The sequence below is a fragment of the Sorex araneus genome, chromosome 8 (assembly GCF_027595985.1).
Source record: "Sorex araneus isolate mSorAra2 chromosome 8, mSorAra2.pri, whole genome shotgun sequence".
Taxonomy (NCBI): Eukaryota; Metazoa; Chordata; class Mammalia; order Eulipotyphla; family Soricidae; genus Sorex; species Sorex araneus.
In genome coordinates, this window is record NC_073309.1 from 40098371 (window position 1) to 40122006 (window position 23636).

General features: G+C 46.0%; 1 protein-coding gene across 1 annotated transcript; it reads left to right on the plus strand.

Moving 5' to 3' along the window:
* Positions 1-9194: 9194 nt before the first annotated feature.
* Positions 9195-10166, plus strand: LOC101558467 (free fatty acid receptor 3-like). The gene has a single exon (XM_004601005.2). The coding sequence runs from the start codon at positions 9195-9197 to the stop codon at positions 10164-10166; it is 972 nt and encodes a 323-aa protein (XP_004601062.2).
* The last annotated feature ends 13470 nt before the right edge of the window (positions 10167-23636 follow it).

Genomic DNA, 23636 nt, shown 5'->3' on the forward strand with positions numbered 1-23636 from the left:
GGACTTCACGGACTCCACATCGCCTTTAGATTTTTTTTTAATTGAGATGCCATGTGCAAAGCTACTTACAGTTGATTTTCAAGCATACAGTGTTCCAACACCAATCCCATCTCTGCCATCTCCCCTGTCAACTTCCCTCCACCAAGGTCCCCAGGTTCTCTTCCACTCCTCAGCCTATGTCCTTAGCAAGCACGTTAATTTTGTTTGTATTCTTTGGTTTTAGTTTTTGGGTTTTGGCCACACCCACTGGTGCTCAGGGCTCACTCCTCGTTCTGCACTCAGGAGTATGGGGTTGGGCCTCCATGTGGGATGCCAGGGATTGAACCCCGGGCCAGCCGCATACCAGGCAAACACCCTACCCATTTTACCATAGCTCTAGTCACCCATACTTTAAAGTTAGGTTGTAGTTTGGGTCTCCTTTTTTAATACTTAAAAACATTTTTTAATTGAATCACAGTGACAAGGTTGTGCGTGATTGGGTTTCAGTTATATAACGTTCTAACAGCTATCCCTTCCCCAGTGTACATTTCCCACCACCAGTTTCCCCAGTTTCCCTCCTGCCTATGGCGGCCTTTTCTTCTCTCCTTCCCCCCTCTCTCTTTCTCTCTTTCTCTCTCCCTCTCCATCTCTCTCTTTCTCTCTCTCTCCCTCTCTCTCTCTCTCCCTGTCTCTCCTTTTAGGCATTATCTGTTTGCAATATAGATACTGAAAGGTTATCATGTATATCCCTTTCCCTGCTTTGAACACTCAGTTCTTGTCCAGAGTGATCATTTCTAACTATGATTGTCATAATGGTCCCTTCTCTGTCCTAACTGCCCTTTGTCTCCCCCAATTTTTGCCCCCCGCCAAGTTGTGGTAAGCTTCCAACCATTTTTGGGTCTCATTCTTACAGTGTTATTGCTTCTGTGGTTAAGGGGCGGACATAAACCACACCTCTACACCACCAATGCACCTGAGGCCTCTGACTCCTATCCTGTTATCTCACTTTCACTTCTTCTTACTTCCCTCTCAATGTCTTTCCTTTCCTGCCCTTCTCATTTCTAGAATCTAAGATCAATGGTAGTCTAGGTACTCCCCCTCTGATAGCTTGCATTCCTGTGGGGAAAAAATGTCCCCTTAACAAAAACTCCAAGACCAGGATATCCCTGAAGCAAAACAGTTCAGGTCTTTAAAAAGTTATTATTATTATTATTATTATTATTATTATTATTATTATTATTATTATTATTTTAGCTTTTGGCCACAGCTGTTGATGCTCAGGAATGACTCCTGGCTCTGCACTCAGGAATCACTCCTGATGGTGCTTGGGAGGCCATATGAAATGCTGGCTTTCGAACCTGGGTCAGCCTCTTCTGCAAGGTGGGCATCTTCCCTACTGTCCTAGTGCTCCAGCCCCCAGTTTAGGTCTTTTAGAATCTCACTGGGCAGCAAATGTGTGTCCAAGAAAGAATAGAATAGATGAGGGGCAGCAACAGTGTTCTCTGCACCCAGGAAAAATAGAAATAAATGGTTTAGGGTGATGAGATGTAGAGAGCAATGTAGGCAAAAATAGAATAGGAAATTGTCTCAAATTTCTATGTCAATGGTGCTTGCTGACTGGCTATGTGAAATACCATGGCCACTGCTCTTCACAGATCTATTGAACTTTATTTTTGTAGCTTGCAAAACTTCAAATTTTTTAATACTTATTTTTTAATTTTTTCACTGAATCACCACTGTGAGATACACAGATGAATTTTGATGTGTTTGACTGTCTTTAATGTCTCTCTCAACTTAAACAGTGGCTCAGGGTTTTGGGAGCCGGGTGGGGGAGTGAGTTTGCATTGGATAAATGGGCAGCCCAGGAGCTCACTGATGCTGTGCGGGTGACCCTAAAGCAGGGGCAGCCCTTCTGTGATTGTCTGTCTCACTTCCGGTGACTGACCACGGCTGAACGAAGGCCAAAGGAGCCAATCCAATGGGCTTTATTATGGCAAAGTGTCAGATATTCCCACACTTATCCGACACACCACAGATAAGCAAGTTCGTCTGGTGTTTAACCTTCTGATTCACCTCACATGGGATCCTCCAGTTCCATCCAAGTTGTAACACATTGCACGACTCCATCCTTCCTTCCAGCTGCACAAGAGTTCCAACTTCATAACCCGCTCACCAGTCATTGGACACTTGGGTTGGTTCCCTACCCTTGCTATTGTGTCCCACAACACCCTTTTTGTGCTCTTGTATGTGTGTTTCCTCCGCACCAACCAGGCTCATTCACCTTCCAAACTTCACCCAGGCTGTCTGACCAAGACATCTGTCAACAGGCCACAATAAGGAAGAGACGGGGATGCAAAGGAGCTCTGTTATCTGTGCTCACGCCTCCTTTTTCCAAGAGAAGCCCTCTGGGACAGTAAACTAGGGAAATTAGCTCCCACAGCTGACTTTGTATTACTGAAGCCAGCAGGCAGATAGGGAAAGGGGAAAGACCATTCCCCCCACCCCTGCCCTCTGCCCACGCTCCCTTCCCATGGCAGTGAGGTCTTGGGAAAAAAATAAAACAAACTATCTCTTTTTAAAATTTTATTTTATTAGTGAGTCACAGTGAGGGTACAGTTACAGATTCAAACATTTCGTGCTTGTTTTTCCCTCATGCAGTGTTTGGGAGCCCATCCCTCCACCAGTGTCCATTCTCCACCACTCCCACCCCCCAAAATCCCATCCCCCCACCCCACCCCGCCTCTGTGGCAGGGCATTCCAATTTGTTCTCTCTCTCTCTCCTTTTGGGTGTTGTGGTCTGCAATAGGGGTATTGAGTGGCCATCATGTTCGGACACTAGTCCACTTTCAGCACGCATTTGCCTTACCACGCAGGATCTCCCATCACATTTTACTTGGTGTTCCCTTCTCCATTTAAAAAAAACTCTCTCTGAGGCTGCCAGGACCCACATGTGAACACAGGAACCTGATAAGATCTTTAATAGATACCCCGGTAGGCATGAAGGAGGCCAGACCTCTGAGAGCAGCTCCAGCAAGAACAAAGGCCAGGAAAGGAACGGCAAAGGAGACCATCAGGTGCTCCCAACTCTTCCCCTGGCAACCACCCTAGCAACGGACTCTTATTTAGATAGAAAGCCCCACATGGGGCAGCTAGGCAAAACCTCTATAAAAGCCAACTTGGAAATAAGGAAGCGTGTACCTGTTGGTTGCTGGCCCATGCACATGGTGCCCGCACGCCTGTGCCCCCTCTGTCTCCCCTCTGGAGCTCTGTACCTCAATGCTGGGACGTGTGCTGGGGCTCACCCTCCTCCCTGGAGAAGGTCAGGCTCTCTCTTGAGCGTTTGTTCTCTCTCTCTCCCTCCCCTTCCTCACATTTCTAAATAAAAGCTTGTTTTTACTTCACTGCTGGTCTCCCAGTGAAAATTCTTTCTCTGTAAGGGAAAGACAACAGACCTGAAAGGCCTGGGGAAGGTCTAGGACTAACTTTCCTGTCCTGCAAAGACTGAGGCTTCCAGCAGACTCTGATCAGTCCTAGATTTCCCCAGCTGGTTCCTTTGGAGGGGGTGGATGTGGCCGGGGAGAACAGAGGTGGGTGAAGAGAAAATGGTAGATTCCCTTCTTGAGGCTCAGCCTCTCTCCTCCCCACTTCGAATAAATAATTGAAGGACTGCACCGACATTATGTCTATGAAGAACAAATGTATGTTTGGGAGCTAATTTGTAGGGACATTTCCCACGGATGCAGGAGAATGAGGACACTGATCACTTCCTCTTTCTGTTTTCATCAAAATGATAGATTTTTGGTTTTACTCTTTCAAAGAGTAAAGGATTAGGTGGTCATGGGGCAGTGTCTTCATAAAAGAGTTAAGGTCCGGGCTGGGGCTAGCAACATAATAAAGGCAACAAAAGAGATGGTGGAAACTGTACGAACATTTCTCCTGGGGCATGGTGTCTTGTAGGTGGAGAGAGAAGACGGAACATCCTGATTATAGTACTGGTCTGGTGCAGCTATAGTTGCATCTCTTCTCCTCACCTTGAACACCAGAAGTTCTAGGAACGCTCAAATTGGGGTACATCTCTAGCAGCCACCTCTCTGCTGCCTTGGTCATTTTTTTCCACAGTGTCAATAGAATGCTAGTCATTTAAACACCTAGAGATGCAACAGAAATCAGGCATCTGGTAAGTAATTTAGGATTATACATTGCAGCCTATGATCTTGTACATTTAAGGCCCACATGTCAAAAGCAACAAGTTGCCAACAATTATGAAAATAAGAAAAATTAATTAATGATGTATTACCACAAGGAGAAAGTTGACAAAATGCTTTTTCAGTTTAATTTTTACTTATTTAAATTTTTTTTCTAGGGGCTGGAGCGATAGTACAGCGGGTAGGGCGTTTGCCTTGCACGCAGTCCACCCGGGTCGGTTCCCAGCATCCCATATGGTCCCCCGAGCACCACCAGGAGTGATTCCTGAGTGCAGAGCCAGGAGTCAGCCCGAAGCATTGCCAGGTGTGACCCAAAAAGCCAAAAAAATTTTTTTTCTCATTTATTAAGGATTTTTTTCATGAATGGATATTAGATTTTTTAAATTTATTTTTAATTCTTTTCCTGTAGTGAAGGTATCAGGAGGAAAACATAGATTTTTTTTTTTTTTTAGTCACTGTGGCATAAACCCTTACAAAGCTGTTCCTGACTAGGTTTCAGCCGTATAGTCAGTGTTCCAACACTCATCCCTCCACCAGTGTACATTTCCCAGCACCAGTGTCCTCAAGTTCCCTCCCATCACCCCTCACCCCTGCCCACCCCTGCCCACCCCTAGGCTTCCTCAATGGCAGGCACTTTTCTTCTCTCTCTCTTTCTCTCTTTACTTTTGGGCACTGTAGTTTTCAATGCAAATACTGAAAAGTTATCCAGTATATCCCTTTATCTACTTTCAACACTCAATTATTGTCCAGTGCGATCATTTCCAGTTATTATTATCATTCTTGTCCCTTCTCTATCTTACCTACCCTCTGCCCCCCACACGCTTGTGGTTGATTCCAAACATTGACAAAATGTCTAATAGAAATAATAGTTTTAAAATGATGATAAAATACTATAGAGTGACTGAATTGTACAAAAGAACTAGCATCATGATAGAATGATAAGTTGAAACACATCGAAATGAAAAGCACTCAACAAATCAGGAAAAAGAGAAAGGGAGTTGGAAAGCATGTTAACAGCCTGAGAGTCCAATGGGAAAACACCAAAAGCACTAAGCTCACTTCACTGGGCTGGAGAGACAGCACAGTTGGGTAGGGACCTTGCCTTGCATGTGGCTGACCTGGGTTTAATCCCTGTATCTCATATGGTCTTCCCCCACGCTTGCCAGGAGTGATCCCTGAGTGCAGAGCCAGGAGTACACCTTGAGCACATCCAGGTATGGCCCCAAACCCCAAATAAAAAAATATTAAAAACAGCAACAACAAAATCCACATCATAGGGCTCCCAGGAGGATGAGGAGAGTGTGAAATAGAGAGGGAGAGGGGAGAAGGAAGGAGAAATGAAGGGAGGGAGGGAGGAAGTGGGGGACCAAGAAGAGATAGATACCCCATTTGAAGAAATAACTACTGAGACATTTCTTAACTTGGGGAAGGAACTAGATATCCTAGGAATGAGACCTGGGGAAGGAATTGGACCTCAATGCCAACAGAAACTTCACACAGACCCCTTCCAAACTATATTCACAAAATTGGTAAAAACTGAAGATAATCCAGGGCAGAATACTACAAGCACCTAGAGAAAAGCAAATCACATAGGAGTGAACTCATATATGCTCATCCATGGACTTTTCAATGGAGACCTCTTAGAACAGGAAAAGAAAGCCTCTCTATATTCAAAGTGTTAAAAATATATTTCAGCCCAGAAAAATTAATATTCAAAACTGAAGGGGGATAAAGATCCTTCAGAGAAGTCATCACATACAACCTGAATTTTCAAGAAAGATGAAAAGGAAAGGAATCTTATAAAAACAAAATTGACACCATGGAAGAGATGAGAGAGAGAGAGAGAGAGAGAGAGAGAGAGAGAGAGAGAGAGAGAGTAAGAGGGGATGTGCCTGCCACAGAGGTAGGGGGTGGGAAGGGGTGGGGGTGGGCAGGATATTGGGAATATTGTGTTGGTGGAGAGTGGGCACTGGTGGATGGATGGACACTCGATCATTGTATGACTGGAACGTAATCATGAAAGTTTGTTAAGTCTGTAACTGTATCTCATGGTGATTCACTTAAAAAAATACTTTTCTAACTGCTTGCAGACATTCTACCAGACTATCAACTAAGCCAGAGCCCCACGCCGGCTGATGACGGGAAATGACCATCTTTTTTGGTTTGTTTTCCCTTTGTCAAGCAGCGTGGTGATTACTAAACAGGCGTGAACTCGGTGGCGAGGGACGAGGGGGGAAAATATAGAAAAGTTATGTAACAAACAGCGGGACTTAACATCTCTACATTCTCAGCAATGGAGAGCCATCAAATGCTTCCTTGACAGTGGGACTGTCTTTTCTTTTTTGGGGGGAAACCCTAGCAACAATAGTGAGTTATGTGTTGAAACATGGACTGTAACCAAGATAAAGCGTAAAGGAAGTGAAACTTATCACTTACAAGGGTGGGGACTGGGGGGGCGGGAGGGGGTGGGAGGTATAATGGGGTGGTTGGTGATGGAATATGGGCACGGGTGAAGGGAAGGGTGTTTGAGTATTGTATAATTGACATAATCCTGAGAACTATGTAACCCTCCACATGGTGATTCAATAAAATTTAAATAAAAAAAAAAAACTTTTCTAGCTGCCGCCAAGATGTGATCCTGGGGCTGCACGTGTGTGCGTCCTCTTCGCAGCTGCACGAGCGTGACTCCAGACGCCAGCTTAATTTTTCGGCATGGGCAGCTCCTCGCAGAATGTCTCCAGACTGAGAACTAAGCCTCGGCCCCATGCCCGCCCAGGAGGGGAAAGGTATTTCTCTCTCTCGCCAGGGGTGAAGGGCGTGGTGACTGCCATATTATGAGGACCACAGATGGAGTTTACAAGCTTGCAGTGATCCAATATCTGGAAGAAATCTCCCTGGACTTAGTTGTTAAAGTACAGAAATCCAAGACCTCAGATCTCTTCACAACAGGTCTGACTCTAGTGGGGCACTCCTAATAATAATAGTGAGGTTTGTGTTGAGATATTGAATGTAACCAAAGTAAATAGAAAGTAAAGTGAAATTTATCAGTTACAAGGCGGGGTGGGGGGCGCAGAGGGGCGGGATGGGAGGCCTACTGTGTTGTTTTTTTTTTTGTGGTGGGATATGGGCATTGGTGAAGGGATGGTTGTTTCAGCTTTGTATAACTGAGACTTAAGCATGAAAGCATTGTAATTTTCCACATGGTGGTTCAATAAAATAAAATTCTTTTTTTTTTCTTTTTGGGTCACATCCAGCGATGCTCAGGGGTCACTCCTGGCTCTGCACTCAGGAATTACCCCTGGCCGTGCTCAGGGGACCTTATGGGATGCCGGGAATTGAACCCGGGTTGGCCGCATGCAAGGCAAACACCCTACCCGCTGTGCTATCACTCCAGCCCCAATAAAATAAAATTCTTAAAAAAAAAATTTTCTAAAAAAACTCTGATGTTTGGCTGTTTTTATGTTCAGCTTCCTTCTGCTCTTGGGTTGCCATTCTCTCTCTCTCTCCCTTCCTCCCTCCCTCCCTCCCTCCCTTCCTTCCTTCCTTCCTTCCTTCCTTCCTTCCTTCCTTCCTTCCTTCCTTCCTTCCTTCCTTCCTTCCTTCCTTCCTTCCTTCCTTCCTTCCTTCCTCCCTCCCTCTCTCCCTCCCTCACCCTCCCCTCCCTCTTTCCCTTCCCTTCCCCTCCCTTCCTCCCTCTCTCCATCCCTCTTTCCCTCCCTCCCTCCCTCCCTCTCTCCCTCCCTTCCTCCCTCTCTCCATCTCCCTTTCCCTCCCTCTTTCCCTCCCTCCCTCTTGCCTACCGTTCCTTCCTTCCTTCCTTCCTTCCTTCCTTCCTTCCTTCCTTCCTTCCTTCCTTCCTTCCTTCCTTCCTTCCTTCCTTCCTTCCTTCCTTCCTTCCTTCCGTGTACTATCTCTCTTGCCCCTGGAATTAGATAGTCTGGTAACTTTATGATGACATCTCCTTAGAAGCTGCAAAAATGCTTTCTAAAGAGGTTACAACTATTTCATACTCCAAGGAGCAGGGGTTGAGGGTTGCTGTTTCTTCATTTCTTTGTCAACTCTTGTTATTAAGTGATTATTTTTATTAAAGCTATTGCAATTGTAGGAAATGGTACCTCCCTGCTCCATAAATTTTATATTAAAAAAATGTCGGGGCTGGAGTGATAGCACAGTGGGTAGGGTGTTTGCCTTGCACAATGCCGATCCGGGTTTGATTCCCAGCATCCCATATGGTCCCCTGAGCACCGTCAGGGGTAATTCCTGAGCTTAAAGCCAGGAGTAACCCCTGAGCATCACCAGGTGTGACCCAAAAAGAAAAAAAATGTCTCAGAAGTGCACTGATGTTTTCTATACACTACCGTCCCATGAGCCAGTCGCCGTGATCCCCCTTGCTCTCTGGAGGAGAATGCAGAGATACATGAAGTTTGCCCCAAAGTGAGAAAATAACTGAGAGGCACCACACCCTGGGCCTTGGGGCAGCCCCAGCCCCCCCCCCCCCAACGTCTCAGATCCAAGCAAAGGGACTTAGAGATCTTTTGCAAGATCAAGCATTCAAGTGGAGGTCAAAGCAGCGAATTGAATGTCTGCTCAGGCCTGGAATAACCTCCGTCAGAGCCTGCCAGAGAAGCCAGACACACAGTAGTTGAATTTGCTCCTCATTATGCATAGAGGCTGAGCTCTGGGCAGAGTTCCAGACATCTTGGCAGTGTCATGTGATGTCTTTATCAGTGCAGTTCAGACATAATGAGCTGACCACACTTGCGCTGGGGGTTCCCTCACGGTGCTCAGGGCTGGACACTTCAGGACTCGGCACAGCAGGTGAGCACAGAGCCTTAGGGCTGGTGTGGAGGATACTTGGGTGCTGCTTGCTTTATGGGGAGAAGGGGCAGGACGCCAGCCACATGGCACAAAGGGCAGAGCATCGGGGAACACAGGCAGTAAGGGGAGGGGACTGATGATGTCCCCTTCTATCTCTCTTTTTCTTTCTCTCTCTTGCCAGTGACCATCAGCATGAACGCAAGCACAGACCCATTCTTTCATGGCAACCCCTGGCTCCACTTCTCCGTGTACCTCTTTGCCTTCCTCGTGGGGCTCCCCCTGAACCTGCTGGCCCTGGTGATCTTCGTGGGCAAGCTGCGGAGCCGCGCAGTGGCCGTGGACGTGCTCCTGCTCAACCTGACCATCTCGGACCTCATCCTGCTTCTCTTCCTGCCCTTCCGCATGGTGGAGGCGGCCAGTGACATGCTCTGGCCTCTGCCCTTCTTCCTCTGCCCCTTCTCGAGATTCCTCTTCTTCACCACCATCTATGTCACCTCCCTCTCCCTGGCGGCTGTGAGCGTCGAGCGCTTCCTGAGCGTGGCCTACCCGGTATGGTACCAGAGCCGGCCCAGGCTAAGACAGGCGTTGCTGGTCGGCGGGGCCTGCTGGCTGCTGTCAGGGACTAACTGCAGTGTGGTCTATATTGTGGAATTCTCCGGGCATTCCTCCCCTACCCAAGGAAGCAACTACACCTGTTATCTGGAATTCCAGGAGGAACAGCTGGCCATCCTCCTACCTGTCCGGTTGGAGATGGTGGTGGTTCTCTTTGGGGTGCCTCTGCTCATTACGATTTACTGCTACAGTCACCTGATATATTTGCTCAGTAAGGGATGCAGCCGTCGCCGGAGGAGGAGGGTGGCGGGGCTGGTGGTGGCCACGCTGCTCAACTTTCTCATCTTCTTTGGACCCTACAATGTGTCCCACGTCGTGGGCTATATCCAGGGTCGAAGCCCGGCGTGGAGAAGTTACGTGCTGCTGCTCAGCACCCTGAACTCCTGCATCGACCCTCTCGTCTACTACTTCTCTTCCTCTCAGTTCCAAGCTGAGGTCCATGGGATGCTGAGGAGACTGGCCGGGGCCTGCAGACTTGGGAGGCAGGGGGACTGTGGAAAACTGAGGGATGTGATGGCAGGAGAGGGTGTCATCCACAACGTTTATACCTAGAGAACAACCGTCTTTAGGAGGCTTCGGGGTAGGGGGCTGGCACCTTAGGCTGGTCCTTGCTCAGACAAGACTGGAACTTAGAGTGACCTCTTCGGTTCTCGGACGGTGAGAGACAGGTTGGTCAGCGAGATCTCTTGATCTCACACATGCTGGGTCATCCCCCAACTCCTCTGTCTACATCATGGGTCACTCTGGGAGCTGTCACGGGGAAATGGAAGCCCACCCGCCCGCCATGCATCTGCTCAGCCAAGGAGGCCTTGAAAGCTGAGGAGGAGTTGAAAGCTGTGTCTTGGGTGCAAGCGAGTAGCCTGTGACTTGGGATAGGGAACAGTGGGCGTCATCCCTTGGGAGATATTGGTGAAGCAGGTTGAGAAGTGGCAGGGGGGAGGGGGTGGGGGTGGGAGGTCCCACAGGACTTCTGGTCCGAGGTGAGGGGGGCACCTGTTCTTGTGGGGGATTTCCCACAGGGTTTGCCCTGTTCAACACATTCAGATTGTTGGAATTTGTGAGGAATGAGAAGAATATTCACCAAAATAAATGTGGCAGCAAGCAGAGGAGGGGTGGTGTCTCCTCATGTGGCTTCTTTTCTGGTGCCTGTGGGTAAGAGTCGATGTGGGGTGAGAGAAAGGTGCTGGCCCTAGGGAAAGGTCTGACCTGCAGCATTTGGGGTCCCAGGGGAGCAGCTGGTGGTGGTGGGGGGGAATGAAGATAACAGCAGTGGCTGGAGAGGTAACAGCAGGGAGGGCTCCTGCCTGGCATACAGTCAACCTGAGTTTGGTCCCTGGCACCACATAGGGTCCTCCACACCCCACCAGGAGTGATCCCTGAGCACAGAGCCAGGAGTAAGCCCTGAGCACCGACTGGTGTGATCCCAAAACAATAAAAAGGAAGGAAAAAGAAAAGGAAAAAGGAACAGCAAAGCGCTTTAGGGACTTGGCCTGACCTGATGTCCCCTTAGCCCTCCTGAGGGCCGCTGACAGGTCCTGTGTTTCCGTGAGAGAGGGGCTGAGTATCCTCTTGCTACTTAGTGCTCACGGCCTTAGCTGGAGCTCACGGACTCCAGGGTCTCCCTTGTCCTGGGTGCTGTGTGTCCTCCAGAGGGACCGGGCTCCATCACAGTCCAGATACTGAGCAGGACAACTGTCAGCGGGCCACAATAAGGAAGGAAAGGAGATGCAAAGCAACCCCATTATGTGTGCACCGCATCCCTGAGGGAAGTCCTCTGGTACAATAAATTAGGAAAATTAGTCGCTAATGCCAACTTTGCTTTATTACCAAGACAAATGTCTCCCTTAAGAGCTAAAATAATCCACAGCGAGCCATGGAGTCAATTTTCCATCAGGTTGACCTCTGGGTGAGAGTGAGTCAGTGTCTTGTCCTAGCAAAACACCCCAAGAAATGCTGGCAGCTGCGTGCAGGCAGCTATGGCTCTCCCCCGTCCATCATGCTGGTGAAGAGTCTCCCAAATCCCAATTCTAACATCTCGGCATCTGTTGTTCCCGGGGCAACTGGGACAGTGAGGACCAGCTGTGGGTGGGGACTGGGAAAGAGTCATCATACCTGTGCAGAGGTGAAGGTATAAGCCACCTTATGTCGTCTGTCCGTCCCGAGGCACTCAGGCTTGGAAGCTGTTAATATGGTCAATACAGGGGTTGTGGTTCAGCAGGAATAGAGGTGCCAGAAAGTTCTAAGACTCCAGAACTGGTATAAAGGACTCAAGCCTGGGGACAGAGCAGAGATGAGCCCCCCACATGCTACAGAAGACTGTGAAGAAGAGGAATCTGCCTCCTGTCCCAGGGATTGACAAGGAATCAGAGACAGCTGACTGCTGCCCCCAACTACACCAGCACCCCAACCTCCATGGACAAGCGAAGGCTGGGCAGTTGTTTGGTTTTCCGGATCGCTCAGAAGCCAAGGAGAGGGCTGCTCCGAGAAGGTAGGGCGTGCTCTGGGGATGCTTCTATGAGACCATCCAGTGACGGGAAGAACTGGAGGAGAAATGGAAGGGGTGTCAGGTACTGTGACCATCGTGCAGAGCAAATCGTCTCAAATGTCCTGGGGCAAGGGTAGAATTTCTAGAGGTCTAAACCAGGTTAACTCTCCCGAGATGGAGATCAGTAGAACTGTTGTTAGTGGCAGAAGAACCAGCACATTGGTACCTGCCTCACGGAGGGTACCCAACACTCCTCATCCTTAGCACCAGTTCTCATGTCTGCTGATCCCCCCAATGAGCTTCTGTTTCTAGTCACCTCCTGTTTCTATTCTGCTTTTTTTTGTTGTTGTTTAACACACAATGTACACATTAGGTATCCGTTCATGTGTTTAGGAGACCACAAACCATGTAAGAGAGAGATTTTTGTTCTCCCCTAGAAGGGACATTCACCCTGTAGGGGGCAACACTTCCGCTGAGAGTGCATGAGTTGGAAACAATCTCATGAGAGAGTGTCGGCAGACCTGACCCGGTTCTCTTGCTGGAGCAAAGGAGACCACATCCCAGGAGAAACATGGGGCTCTTAGAAAGAAAAGATTCATCCAGGATTTGGGGGGAGGGTGACGTCTGGGGGAAACTCAGTGTCAAAGCAAAGCAACAGGCCAGCCCCATCCTTTCAGAGCAGCTGACTTGGGGTCCTAGTTCCTTGAAAAATGAAAAGTTAAAGATTGATAGAATGGGTATGAGATGCATAAGTCAATCTGCTGAAAAACTCAGGTTTGTTTGCAGGTTTTGTGACCAAAACCTCCAAGCTCTCATGGAGTCAGGAATAGGTGACCTCCCCCCATCTCCCTCTTCTTCAGGGAGCCAGGCAGTCACACCTATGAACTGTCTCTGGTGCTATATAAGCTCATTAATGGCCATGATCCAGAGACTCACTAATAAATCTCGGAAGAGAGCCACAAGCTGCAGAGATGCCTCTGGACCCCAAAGTCACAACCAAGTAAAATTTTAACTCCAGCTGTACCATCCTATTTAAAATTTAGAATTCCTGGATCACGTGGCCACGAATGCTCTACATCTCATACTCTATGTCACTTATGTACCAGGAATAGCACACCACATTGCATGGCAACAAATGTTGATATATATATGAGATATATATGTGTATATATGTATATTAGCACATGTATAAAAATAAAAAGAAAAGGCGCGGGCGAGGGAAGGGACGCCTCACCGCACCGAGCCAGGCACAGGGCCTAAGGCAGCAGCCGTCTCTCCCGCCACCCGAGTTCAGTAGCCTCCGGCCACTTCCCCCACCCCGGGGAGGTTGATGGCGATGATATGGCAGGCGAAGGAAGGAACGGAGCCATGATGGTTGGTCTCACTTGCAGTTTATTCCAGTCTTCCCTCTATACACTCTCCGTCCTCTATACACTTTCCGCCCTCTATACACTTTCCGACCCCTCACCTTCTCTCCGAACCCCTTTTATCAATCATGGCCCTTCCAAAGGGCGCAATACATTGACGTCACCAAAAGCACCAAAAGATCTTACCGGAAGAACATTGAGGCAACATAATTCTCTTGTATCTGCAGGCCCTTAATCTAGGCCCCCCGGAAAGAAGATACAAAAACAAAACCGAAGCCTTCTTTGGGCTGAAAGCACTCGGATTTACATCCCAAAGACTAGGCCGGGCCAGAGCCTGGAATCTACAATGTCAAATCAAGCCTGGCTAGCACCTTAGATCTGCGGGGGTCAAAGATCAGCTAGGTTTCTGTGACAAAAGGTTTCTGTGACAAAACTCCAGAAGGCAGCTGGAAAAGGGGAAATATTCCAACAGCACACAAGGCTCAACTTGTAATAACATGTTAGTAATCTACAAGGGTTTAATGGTTTTGGGTGGGACATAACAATCTTCACACAATTTCCTGTAAGGATACTTTTTGGAATAATTTTTAGTGGATAATTCATAACAAGCAATACAAAATAAATTATTTAGGCCACGCTTTGGGGGTAGGTTTGGGTGGTGGTTGGAAAATTTGAAATAACGGTGGTGGGAAGGTGTAATGGTTGTGGAATTGGTGTTGGAACATTGAATGTAATAAATTATTGTGGGATGTCACTATCACTGTCATCCCATTGCTCATTGATTTGCCCGAGTGGGCACCAGTAATGTCGCCATCGTGAGACTTGTTGTTACTGTTTTTGGCATATCAAATACGCCATGGGTAGCTTGCCAGGCTCTGCCGTGAGGGTGAGATACTCTTGGTAGCTTGCCAGGCTCTCTGAGAGGGGCAGAGAAATCGAACCCAGATCGGCCGCATGCAAGGCAAATGCCTTACCCACTGCGCTATCACTCCAGCCCATTATTGTGGACAATTTACAAAAATAAAATGTGTGATAAGGATAGATAGTACAGCAGGTAGAGCATTTCCTTGCAAGCCACAAACCCGAGTTCAATCCCCAGTATCCTATATGGTCCCTCAAGCACTGTCAGGAGTAATTCCTGAGTGCAGAGTCAGGAGTAACCCCTGAGAATCACTGGGTGTGACCAAAAAAACAAATAATAAAATAATAATAATAATAATAATAATAATAATAATAATAATAATACATCACTGAATCACTGTATCACTGTCATCCTGTTGTTTATCGATTTTCTCAAGCTGGAGCCAGTAACGTCTCATTTGTCACTGTCACGTGCTAGTGTAGCCTGATGGCGTATTGGGGGCTCTTTCAGGGTCAGGAGAATGAGGACCGTCATTGCTGCTGTTTTTGGCATATCGAGTATACCACAGGCAGCTTGCCAGGCTCTACCATGCTGGCAATCCTTTCAGTAGCTTGCCAGGCTCTCTGAGAGGGATGGAGGCTTTTGGGGTGGCCTCTAATCGCCTTTACAGGTGTTCCCAGTCTACCGAATATAAGTTTTTGGTTGACTGGCATGTTGTAACAATCTGCACACTGACAAACATGCTCCTGCCTGCATCTCTGGGCAGCACCTGGGACATCTGTGGTCTCAGATTGATCTCCTTGAGGTTGATGGAGTGTGCCCGGAGGTTGTTGAGCAGCTGGCAGAGCAGGACCCTATCGCAGAGGGTCTGTGCCAGATGGAACACCTGCGCCAAGTCCCAGGTCACCTGGTGGTTGACTGACAGCACCCCACAGTGCGCACACTGTTGCCATGGCTTTATTCATAAGGACATAGAATCTAACTCTACATCAAGAGGAAAATAAAGCAGTGCATTCATATCATAAAGTGGTACCATTCAGAAATACATCAACAGCCAATATACATGTGACTTAAGACTCTGGTTGAGCATATTTTGGAGATCCCCTTGCATTTCAACCTGATGACATGTTCTTTCAACTCTCTCCAGTCTGGAGAAGCCCATATTCTCTCTCTCTCTCTCTCTCTCTTTTTTTCTTGATTTTTGGGTCACACCTGGCGATGCACAGGGATTACTCCTGGCTCTGCACTCAGGAATTACCCCTTGGTGGTGCTGAGGGGACTATATGGGATGCTGGAATCGAACCCGGGTCGGCCATGGGCAAAGCAAGCGCCCTACCCCCTGTGCTATCACTCCAGCCCCCCATATTCTCTCTTGAACACGTAATCTCCTATGTCTCTGTCTTGTTCTCTCTTTTCATATTTCTCTAATGTGATTAAAAAAATGGGTATGAGACTGAACAAGTTGATAATGGAACACAAAGACAAAGGATGATGAAATAAAAGTTTACTCTACCAGGGCCCAGAAAGACATGAGATACAGGAGACTCTCCTCACCCTAGGAAAGGGCAGAAGGTTTATGTTTGCAGCGGTTCAACAGATCAGTTCATGCAGAACCAGGATATTACATTGAAAACAATCTTCTAGGGCTGGAGTGATAGCACAGCGGGTAGGGCATTTGCCTTGCACGCGGCCGACCTGGGTTTGATTCCCAGCATCCCATATGGTCCCCTGAGCACTGCCAGGAGTAATTCCTGAATGCAAAGCCAGGAGTAACCCCTGTGCATCACCAGGTGTGACCCAAAAAAATCAAAAAAGAAAAAAAAAGAAAAAGAAAAAAGAAAAAACAATCTTCTAACCCAGTTTCTTCAGGCAAGGTTGGACGCCTGGATATAAACAAGTTTGCTGCATTGCAAGGTCATTTTAGGGCTGCAGGTTGCAGGGTTCTGTGTCATATATAAAAATGGTGTTGCAGAGCACTTTATTCTCTGTATCCTTGTAAGAAAACACGTGGAATTTACCCAAGAATCTTAGTCCATTTGGATCCTTAACCTTAAGTATCTCACCTAGATGAAAATCCTAACTTTCCCTTCTCTTTGTTTTTGTAATTGGAGAACAGGTTCACTGTCTATATTTTCTTCTTGCTGTCATCAGGGCTGTAGTGATGTCCCTAAATGAGAGATAAGGATGGAATCTGGGCACCATTCTTGGTCAAGGTCAAGCTGCAATGATGCATTTCTTGTACAGACTGTTGGCTGAGAGTAACAAGATGTCTTGGCCAGCAGGTACTGAGCATTAGCAGCAGGAATACATCAAACAAGGGTCTGAGGAAGGGTATTCGTCATATGGACCAAAATCAGACACCTATTTTTCAGTTGAACCACTCAGAACTCCTATGTTGGTAGGAGTCCATTAAGTAATAAATCTTATTTTAAATATTATTTAATATTATTTTATTTATTTTAAATATTTTCTTATTTTATTTTACTTTTATTTATTTAAATATTTTACTTTTATTTTATTTTTTTAATTAAATAATTTAATTAAATATTTTACTTATTTTAAATATTTATTTATTTTACTTATTTTAAATATTTTCTGGGCATCCAGACCTGTGCCTAAGTCATCAGCATAAAACCAAGATCACTGACCCAAATATGTGCAAGTTCCTCCATGACTAACAGTAAGGAGCTGTATTCTGCAATACCATGGCCGCTAATGAATTTAGCTGTCATGGGAATGCTTCCACAAAAGCGTCAGAGCTTCCGTTTCCTCTACTGTTAAGCTCACATCTAAGGCCCGGATGGGCATGAGAGATATGGTTGCTCTAGTTCCTTTTTCTTACAGAATTCCAGTTTTTTTTTTTTTAAATGAGACTGGTTCATCTCTTTTTGTTTGACAAAGACAAGGAACAGAGGCAGACTTTCCATTCATTCACTGTATCACTGTATCACTGTCATCCCGTTGCTCATAGATTTGCTCAAGCAGCATCAGTAACGTCTCCATTTTGAGACTTGTTGTTACTGTTTTTGGCATATTGAATATGCCACGGGTAGCTTGCCAGGCTCTCCAAAAGGGGTGGAGGAATCCAACCCGGGTCAGCCACGTGTAAGGCAAACGCCCTACCACTGTGCTATTGCTCCAGCCTACAGACTTTCCATTATCCCAAGATAATTCTGCGATGGGGATCAAAGAATCTGGAAAGATCAAATCCTTTGGAAATTTGGAGATCAAGTAAGTAAGAGTGTACTAGTGAGGGAGAAAGCACAGGGAAGCCTTGGGAACTCACTTGTAATAGATCCCGTGCTGGGATCTGTGCAAGGAGAAATCAACAGCATTGCCTCTTTGCCCATTTGCCTCGTTCACCTCTCTCTGGATCCTCCAATTGCAGTTTCTGAAATAGGTCGCAAATAGGGTCACAGGAAGCATTTAAGAGGTCAACGCTTAACTCAGTAAGAGAAATAAGGATGGTCAAGTCCATTGCCCAGATGCTATCACGGATACCACAATAATGTTGGCAAGTCTGAATGCTACTGGAGTGAAAGAGATAAGTTGTGACTAAGATGAGAATAGTTTGCAGGGAGTTTGGGGCAGATGGGCATCAGAGTGACAGAGCTGGCTTGTGCTGTCCTACTCCGTGCAGTGTTGACATTATTAGACTAGAGTTATTGAAGCTGAGGAGTTTGGAGGTCATCTTTTACCATGGGATAAAGTGGCTGGTTGTCAGTTGGGATGGGAGATGCATGCCAAAAGTAGATATTGGACCAAACATGATGACCTCTCAGTGTCTGTGTTGTAAGCCATAATGCCCAAAAGCAGAGAGAGTATGGGGAATATTGTCTGCCATGGAGGCAGGGGGAGGGTGGGAAAGGGGAGGTATACCAGGGATATTGGTGGTGGGGGAATGTGCACTGGTGGAGGGATGGGTGTTTGATCATTGTGAGATTGTAACCCAAGCATGAAAGCTTGTAACTATTTCACGGTGATTTAATAAAATTTAAAAAAAAATTTTTAAGTGGCTGGTTGTATGCAGTTTAGAGTGAGGATGATGGGAAAAGGAAGGTAGATTGATGCGTACTTCTGGGTTCTATAGAAGGAAAAATGAGACAGGGGCCAGAATGATAGTACGGCAGATAAGGTATTTGCCTTGCATGAAGTCACTCTGGGTTTGATCCCTGGCACCCCATATGGTCCCTGAGCATTGCCAGGAAGGATTCATGAACATAGTCAGGAATAACTCCTGAGCACTGCTGGGTGTGGTTCAAAAATTGAAAAAAAAAAGAAGGTAAAGTAAGAAAGTTACATCAAGTTAATGTTTGTGAAATGTTGATTTCTAAGTATCCATTACAAGCCCAAATTTCAGATATTGAGTTAAATTCATTTATTGGGAGAAATTGCGTGAGAATGTAAAGTGGCTGGTGCTGTAGACCAGTCAGTGAGAGTGGCTGGCACAGGAATGAGGCTGAAGTTTGGGAAGCCAGAGATACATACCCAGACACACACCACATACTGAGCCCAGCATTAACTTAGGGCTTCAGTTGCCTTTTTAACAATTGTTTGGGGTTTTATTTTTTTGGTTTTTGTTTGTTTGGTGCTCAGGGGTTACCCCTGGCTCTACACTCAGGAATCACACCTGTCAGTGCTTAGGAACCATATGGGATGTCGGGGATCAAACCAGGTTCAGCCTTGTGCATGGCAAGTACCCTACCTGCTGTCCTATCTCTCCAATCCCATTAATTGCCTTTTTTTAATTTTAATTTTATTTTTTTAAAAAATATTTTTTAATTAGTAAATCACTGTGAGGGTACAGTTACAGATTTATACATTTTCGTGCTCGTGTTTCCCTCATACAATGTTCGAGAACCCATCCCTTCACCAGTGCTCATTCCCCACCATCAATAAACCCAGCATCCCTTCCACCTCCCAATCCCATCTCCCCCCACCCCACCCTGCCTCTGTGGCAGGGTATTCCCTTTTGTTTTCTCTCTCCAACTGGGTGTTGTGGTTTGCAATAGGGTTGTTGAGTGGCCATCGTGTTAAGTCTCTAGTCTACTTTCAGCATGCATCACCCTTCCCCCGAGTGGCCTCCAACCACATTTTACTTGGTGTTCCCTTCTTTATCTGAGCTGCCTTTTCCCCAGAATGTGAGGCCAGTTTCCAAGCCATGGAGTCAACCATCTGGTACTTATTTCTACTATTCTTGGGTGTTTGTCTCCTACTCTGTTATTTTATATTCCACAGATGAGTACAATCTTTCTATGTCTGTCTCTCTTTCTGGCTCATTTCACTTAGCATGATACTTTCCATATTGATCCACTTATACGCAAAGTTCATGACTTCATTTTTCTAACAGCTGCATAGTATTTCATTATATAGATGTACCAAAGTTTCTTTAACCAGTCATCTGTTCTAGGGCACTCGGGTTTTTTCCAGATTCTGGCTATAGTAAACAGTGCTGCGATGAACATATAAGTGCAGATATCATTTCGACTATACTTTTTTGCTTCTCTGGGATATATTCCCAGCAGTGGTATTGCTGGGTCAAATGGGAGCTCAATTTCTAATTTTTTGAGAATCGCCCATATTGTTTTCCAAAAGGGCTGAACCAGTTGGCATTCCCACCAGCAGTGTAGAAGGGTCCCTTTCTCCCCACATCCTCTCCAACAGAGGTTGCTTTTGTTCTTTTGGATGTGTGCCAGTCTCTGTGGTGTGAGGTGGTATCTCATGGTTGTTTTGATCTGCATCTCCCTGATGATTAGTGATGTAGAGCAGTTTTTCATGTGCCTTTTGGCCATTTGTATCTCTTCCTTGGGAAAGTTTCTGTTGATTTTTTCGCCCCATTTTCTGATGGAGTTGGATGTTTTCTTCTTGTAGAGTTCAACCAGTGCCTTATATACCCTTGATATCAACCCCTTATCTGATGGGTATTGGATGAATATCCTTTCCCATTCTGTAGATTGTCTTTGTATTCTAGTCACAGTATCTTTTGTGGTGCAGAAGCTTTTTAGTTTTAATTGCCTTTTTTTAAATGCTAAGGAAATAAGGAGTGATCTCTGAGCTTGAAATAGATATTAGCATATCTATTTGCTATGAGTGTTAGAAGTGAAGATATAAGGAGGTTTCAAATATTAGAAATTAGAGTTCCCTGAAGGAATTCCCTGGGTAGCCCAATGGCAAACCTATTTGCATCGGTGACATTCACTCCAACAACTTGAGGACAGAATTGTTGATGTCTTGAAGAATAGCATGATAGAGACATAGGACTTTTGGTGAAGAAGCAAAGGTGGGATAAAATTCAGGAGAAAGAGGATCAGGAATGATAGTACAGTGGAGAGTGTGCTTTCCTTGCACATGACCAACCCAAGTTTGATCCCTGGCATCCCATATGGTCCCCCGAGCACCGTCAGGAGTAATTCCTCAGTGTAGAGTTGGGAATTATACCCGAGCATCAACAGATGCTCAACAAAAAGCCAAAAAAGAATTTGTGTGTGTGTTGGGGGTGGGGGGAGGGTGCTGTGAAGAAAGAGAAGAGAAAATAAGTATGGAATAAACAGCATTTGATTTAGAAGGGGAAAAAGATAAAAAAAATTTCCATTCCCTGAACTGAAGAAGTTTCTCAGCAGCACAATCACAGCAGAAATGAAATTATGATCCGGAGCAGCCTCGCACGACATGGCCCCTCTGCTCCTTAAAGACTATGATCTGGGAGGTTCTACTAACCCATTTTGGCAACCAGAGACTTAAAGAAATGCATCTAGACTGTAAACTGAGCTAAAACAACAGAAATTCAAAACTGCGAGGCCACTGTTGCGGCTGCGCAAGCTCCTATAATCTTCATTCTCAGCCATGGAAAACAAACTATCAAATGATGCCTTTTCAGCAGATTTGATTGTTGGGGGGAAAATTCCGAATAATAATAGTCAGTTCTCTGTTGAAATATTAAATGTATCCAAAGTATAGAGAGAATAAAGTAAAGATTATTGGCCACTCAGTTGCAGGGAATGGGGGTGTGGGAGGGGGGTATATTGGGGTTCTTGGTGGGGGAACTGGGGCACTGGTGAAGGGATGGGGCTCTGATCATTATATGATTGAGACTTAAACCTTAAAGCTTTGTAACTTTTGTCACGGTGATTCAATAAAATAAAATTTTAAAAAACAAAGAAATGAAATTACACAAAACAAAGAGAACCCTGCGGTGGGAGGGAAATTCTCCCTCGAAGGTAAGGATTCACTCATAGGCAGAATCCTTTTCAGTCACTGAGCACTTTGGAGATGTAAGACTTTGGTTGTTATCTTGGGGTGCTTCTGGGGAGTATAGGGACAATTGCTGACCCCAGGACTGGCTTTAGATTTTTTTCTTTTTAGGTCACACCCGGTGATGCACAGGGGTTGTTTCTGGCTTTGCACTCAAGAATTACTCCTGGAGGTGCTCAGGGGACCATACAGGATGCTGGGATTCCAACTCGCGTCAGCCGCGTGCAAGGCAAACTCCCTACTCGCTGTGCTATCGCTCCAGCCCCAGGGCTGGCTTTAGAGGGTTGAGAGGTATCCAAGATTCTATTTCTAGAAGTTTGGGAGGATAACAAGGAAGGATCCTTCCCACTTGGGATGGAGATATTTAGTAACTCCTGGAGTTTTTAAGTACAACCCAGACTCCAGGTTGTAAAACAGCGTGGGGGAGAGGTTAAAGGTTCTGCTTTTGGGAGGCGAGCAAGTGTAACCTAGGAGTCTTTTTCAGGTGTATTCAAGATAGGGCACATGTAAACATAGAGACTTGGTCAGTGTCAGTGGAGTGAATAAGACCTGAGACCTGAGATCGCCAAGTAACAAATTTAGAAGAGAATTGTTGTGGTTTTGAAGACCGCCCCCAGACTTGAGATCTAAAGGGGGGAGGACTAGAAGGGCCCAGGGTGTAATGCGGAGCTGATGGGCAGCAGCTGGAAGAGGCTCAGAATATCCTTTTCATGATTCTATGCTCACAGTTGCTGTCTTTGTGTGAGATTGGAGACTTGAAATAAGGGCCACTGTCACTTTGAAGACTGTGTGGAAGACCGAATGAGGAATGATGGTGGTTATTAGTGTAATCGTTTTAGTAGGAAGCCTGGTGCCTTTTTTATTATAGTAGCAAGTCCCTGGAGTGCCCCTGCAAAGGTGTTTATAAATGTGCAGGCTCTTCACCACACCAGTCCTGGGATAACTTCCCAAATTGAAGAGTCAGGAGAGCAGGTGGGGACTTTAAATATCCTTGAGCATTAACTGTGCGGCAGCTGGGTGGGCAGTCTGGGTCATCTGATCCAATTTGAGAAACTGAACTGTTTGTATCCTGTCTGTGAGAATAGAACATCCTGGAGCTCACAGGAGCATCTGAGACGAAGCCCATGACACAGAGGCGGAAGCTTTCTGCTCTGAGAGTTTCAGCGAAGGCATCTCAGACACTAAAGTTAGGGTGCACATCCAACTAGAGTCTTAAGGCTAAATCCATCTGAAGGCAGTTACGCCCACAAACTGCCTCTGGCGCCATATCAGCTCATTAACAGCCATGATCCAGAGACCCACAAAGAAATCTCAGAAAAGAGCAACACACTGCATGTCTCCGGACCCCCAAATCACCATCCGGTTAAAAATTTAACTTCAGTTCTAACACCCTATTTAAAATTTTAGAATTCCTGGAGCAGACTTTATGCCACTGATATACCAAGAGTAGCACACAAATTTGAGGGGGTGTAAAGTAAAGGCAACCAATTTTGATTAAAAAAATTGTATGTGTATATATATATATATATACACACACACACATATACATATGTATGTATTAGCACACAAGGCTCAACCTGTAACAACATGTTAGAGATCTCTTATACAGGGGTTTAATTATCCCAAGGTGAGATACAACAATTTTCACACACTTTCCTCTAAGGAAATCTTTTGATCACTTTTAGTGGATTATTCATAATAAGCAATACAAAATAAATAATTTAACATCTGCCTTTGGGGCAGGCTTGGGGTGGTGGTGAAAAAGTTCAAAATAGGGGCCGGAGCGATAGCACAGCGGGTAGGGCGTTTGCCTTGCATGCGGCCGACCCGGGTTCGATCCCCGGCATCCCATATGGTCCCCCAAGCACCGCCAGGAGTAGTTCCTGAGTGCAAAGCCAGGAGTAACCCCTGAGCATCGCTGGGTGTGACCCAAAAAGCAAAAAAAAAAAAAAAAAAAAGTTCAAAATAATGTTGGAGGGAAGGTGCAATGGTGGTGGGATTGGTGTTGAAATATTGAATGCAATAAATGATTGTGAACAACTTTATAAAAATAAAAT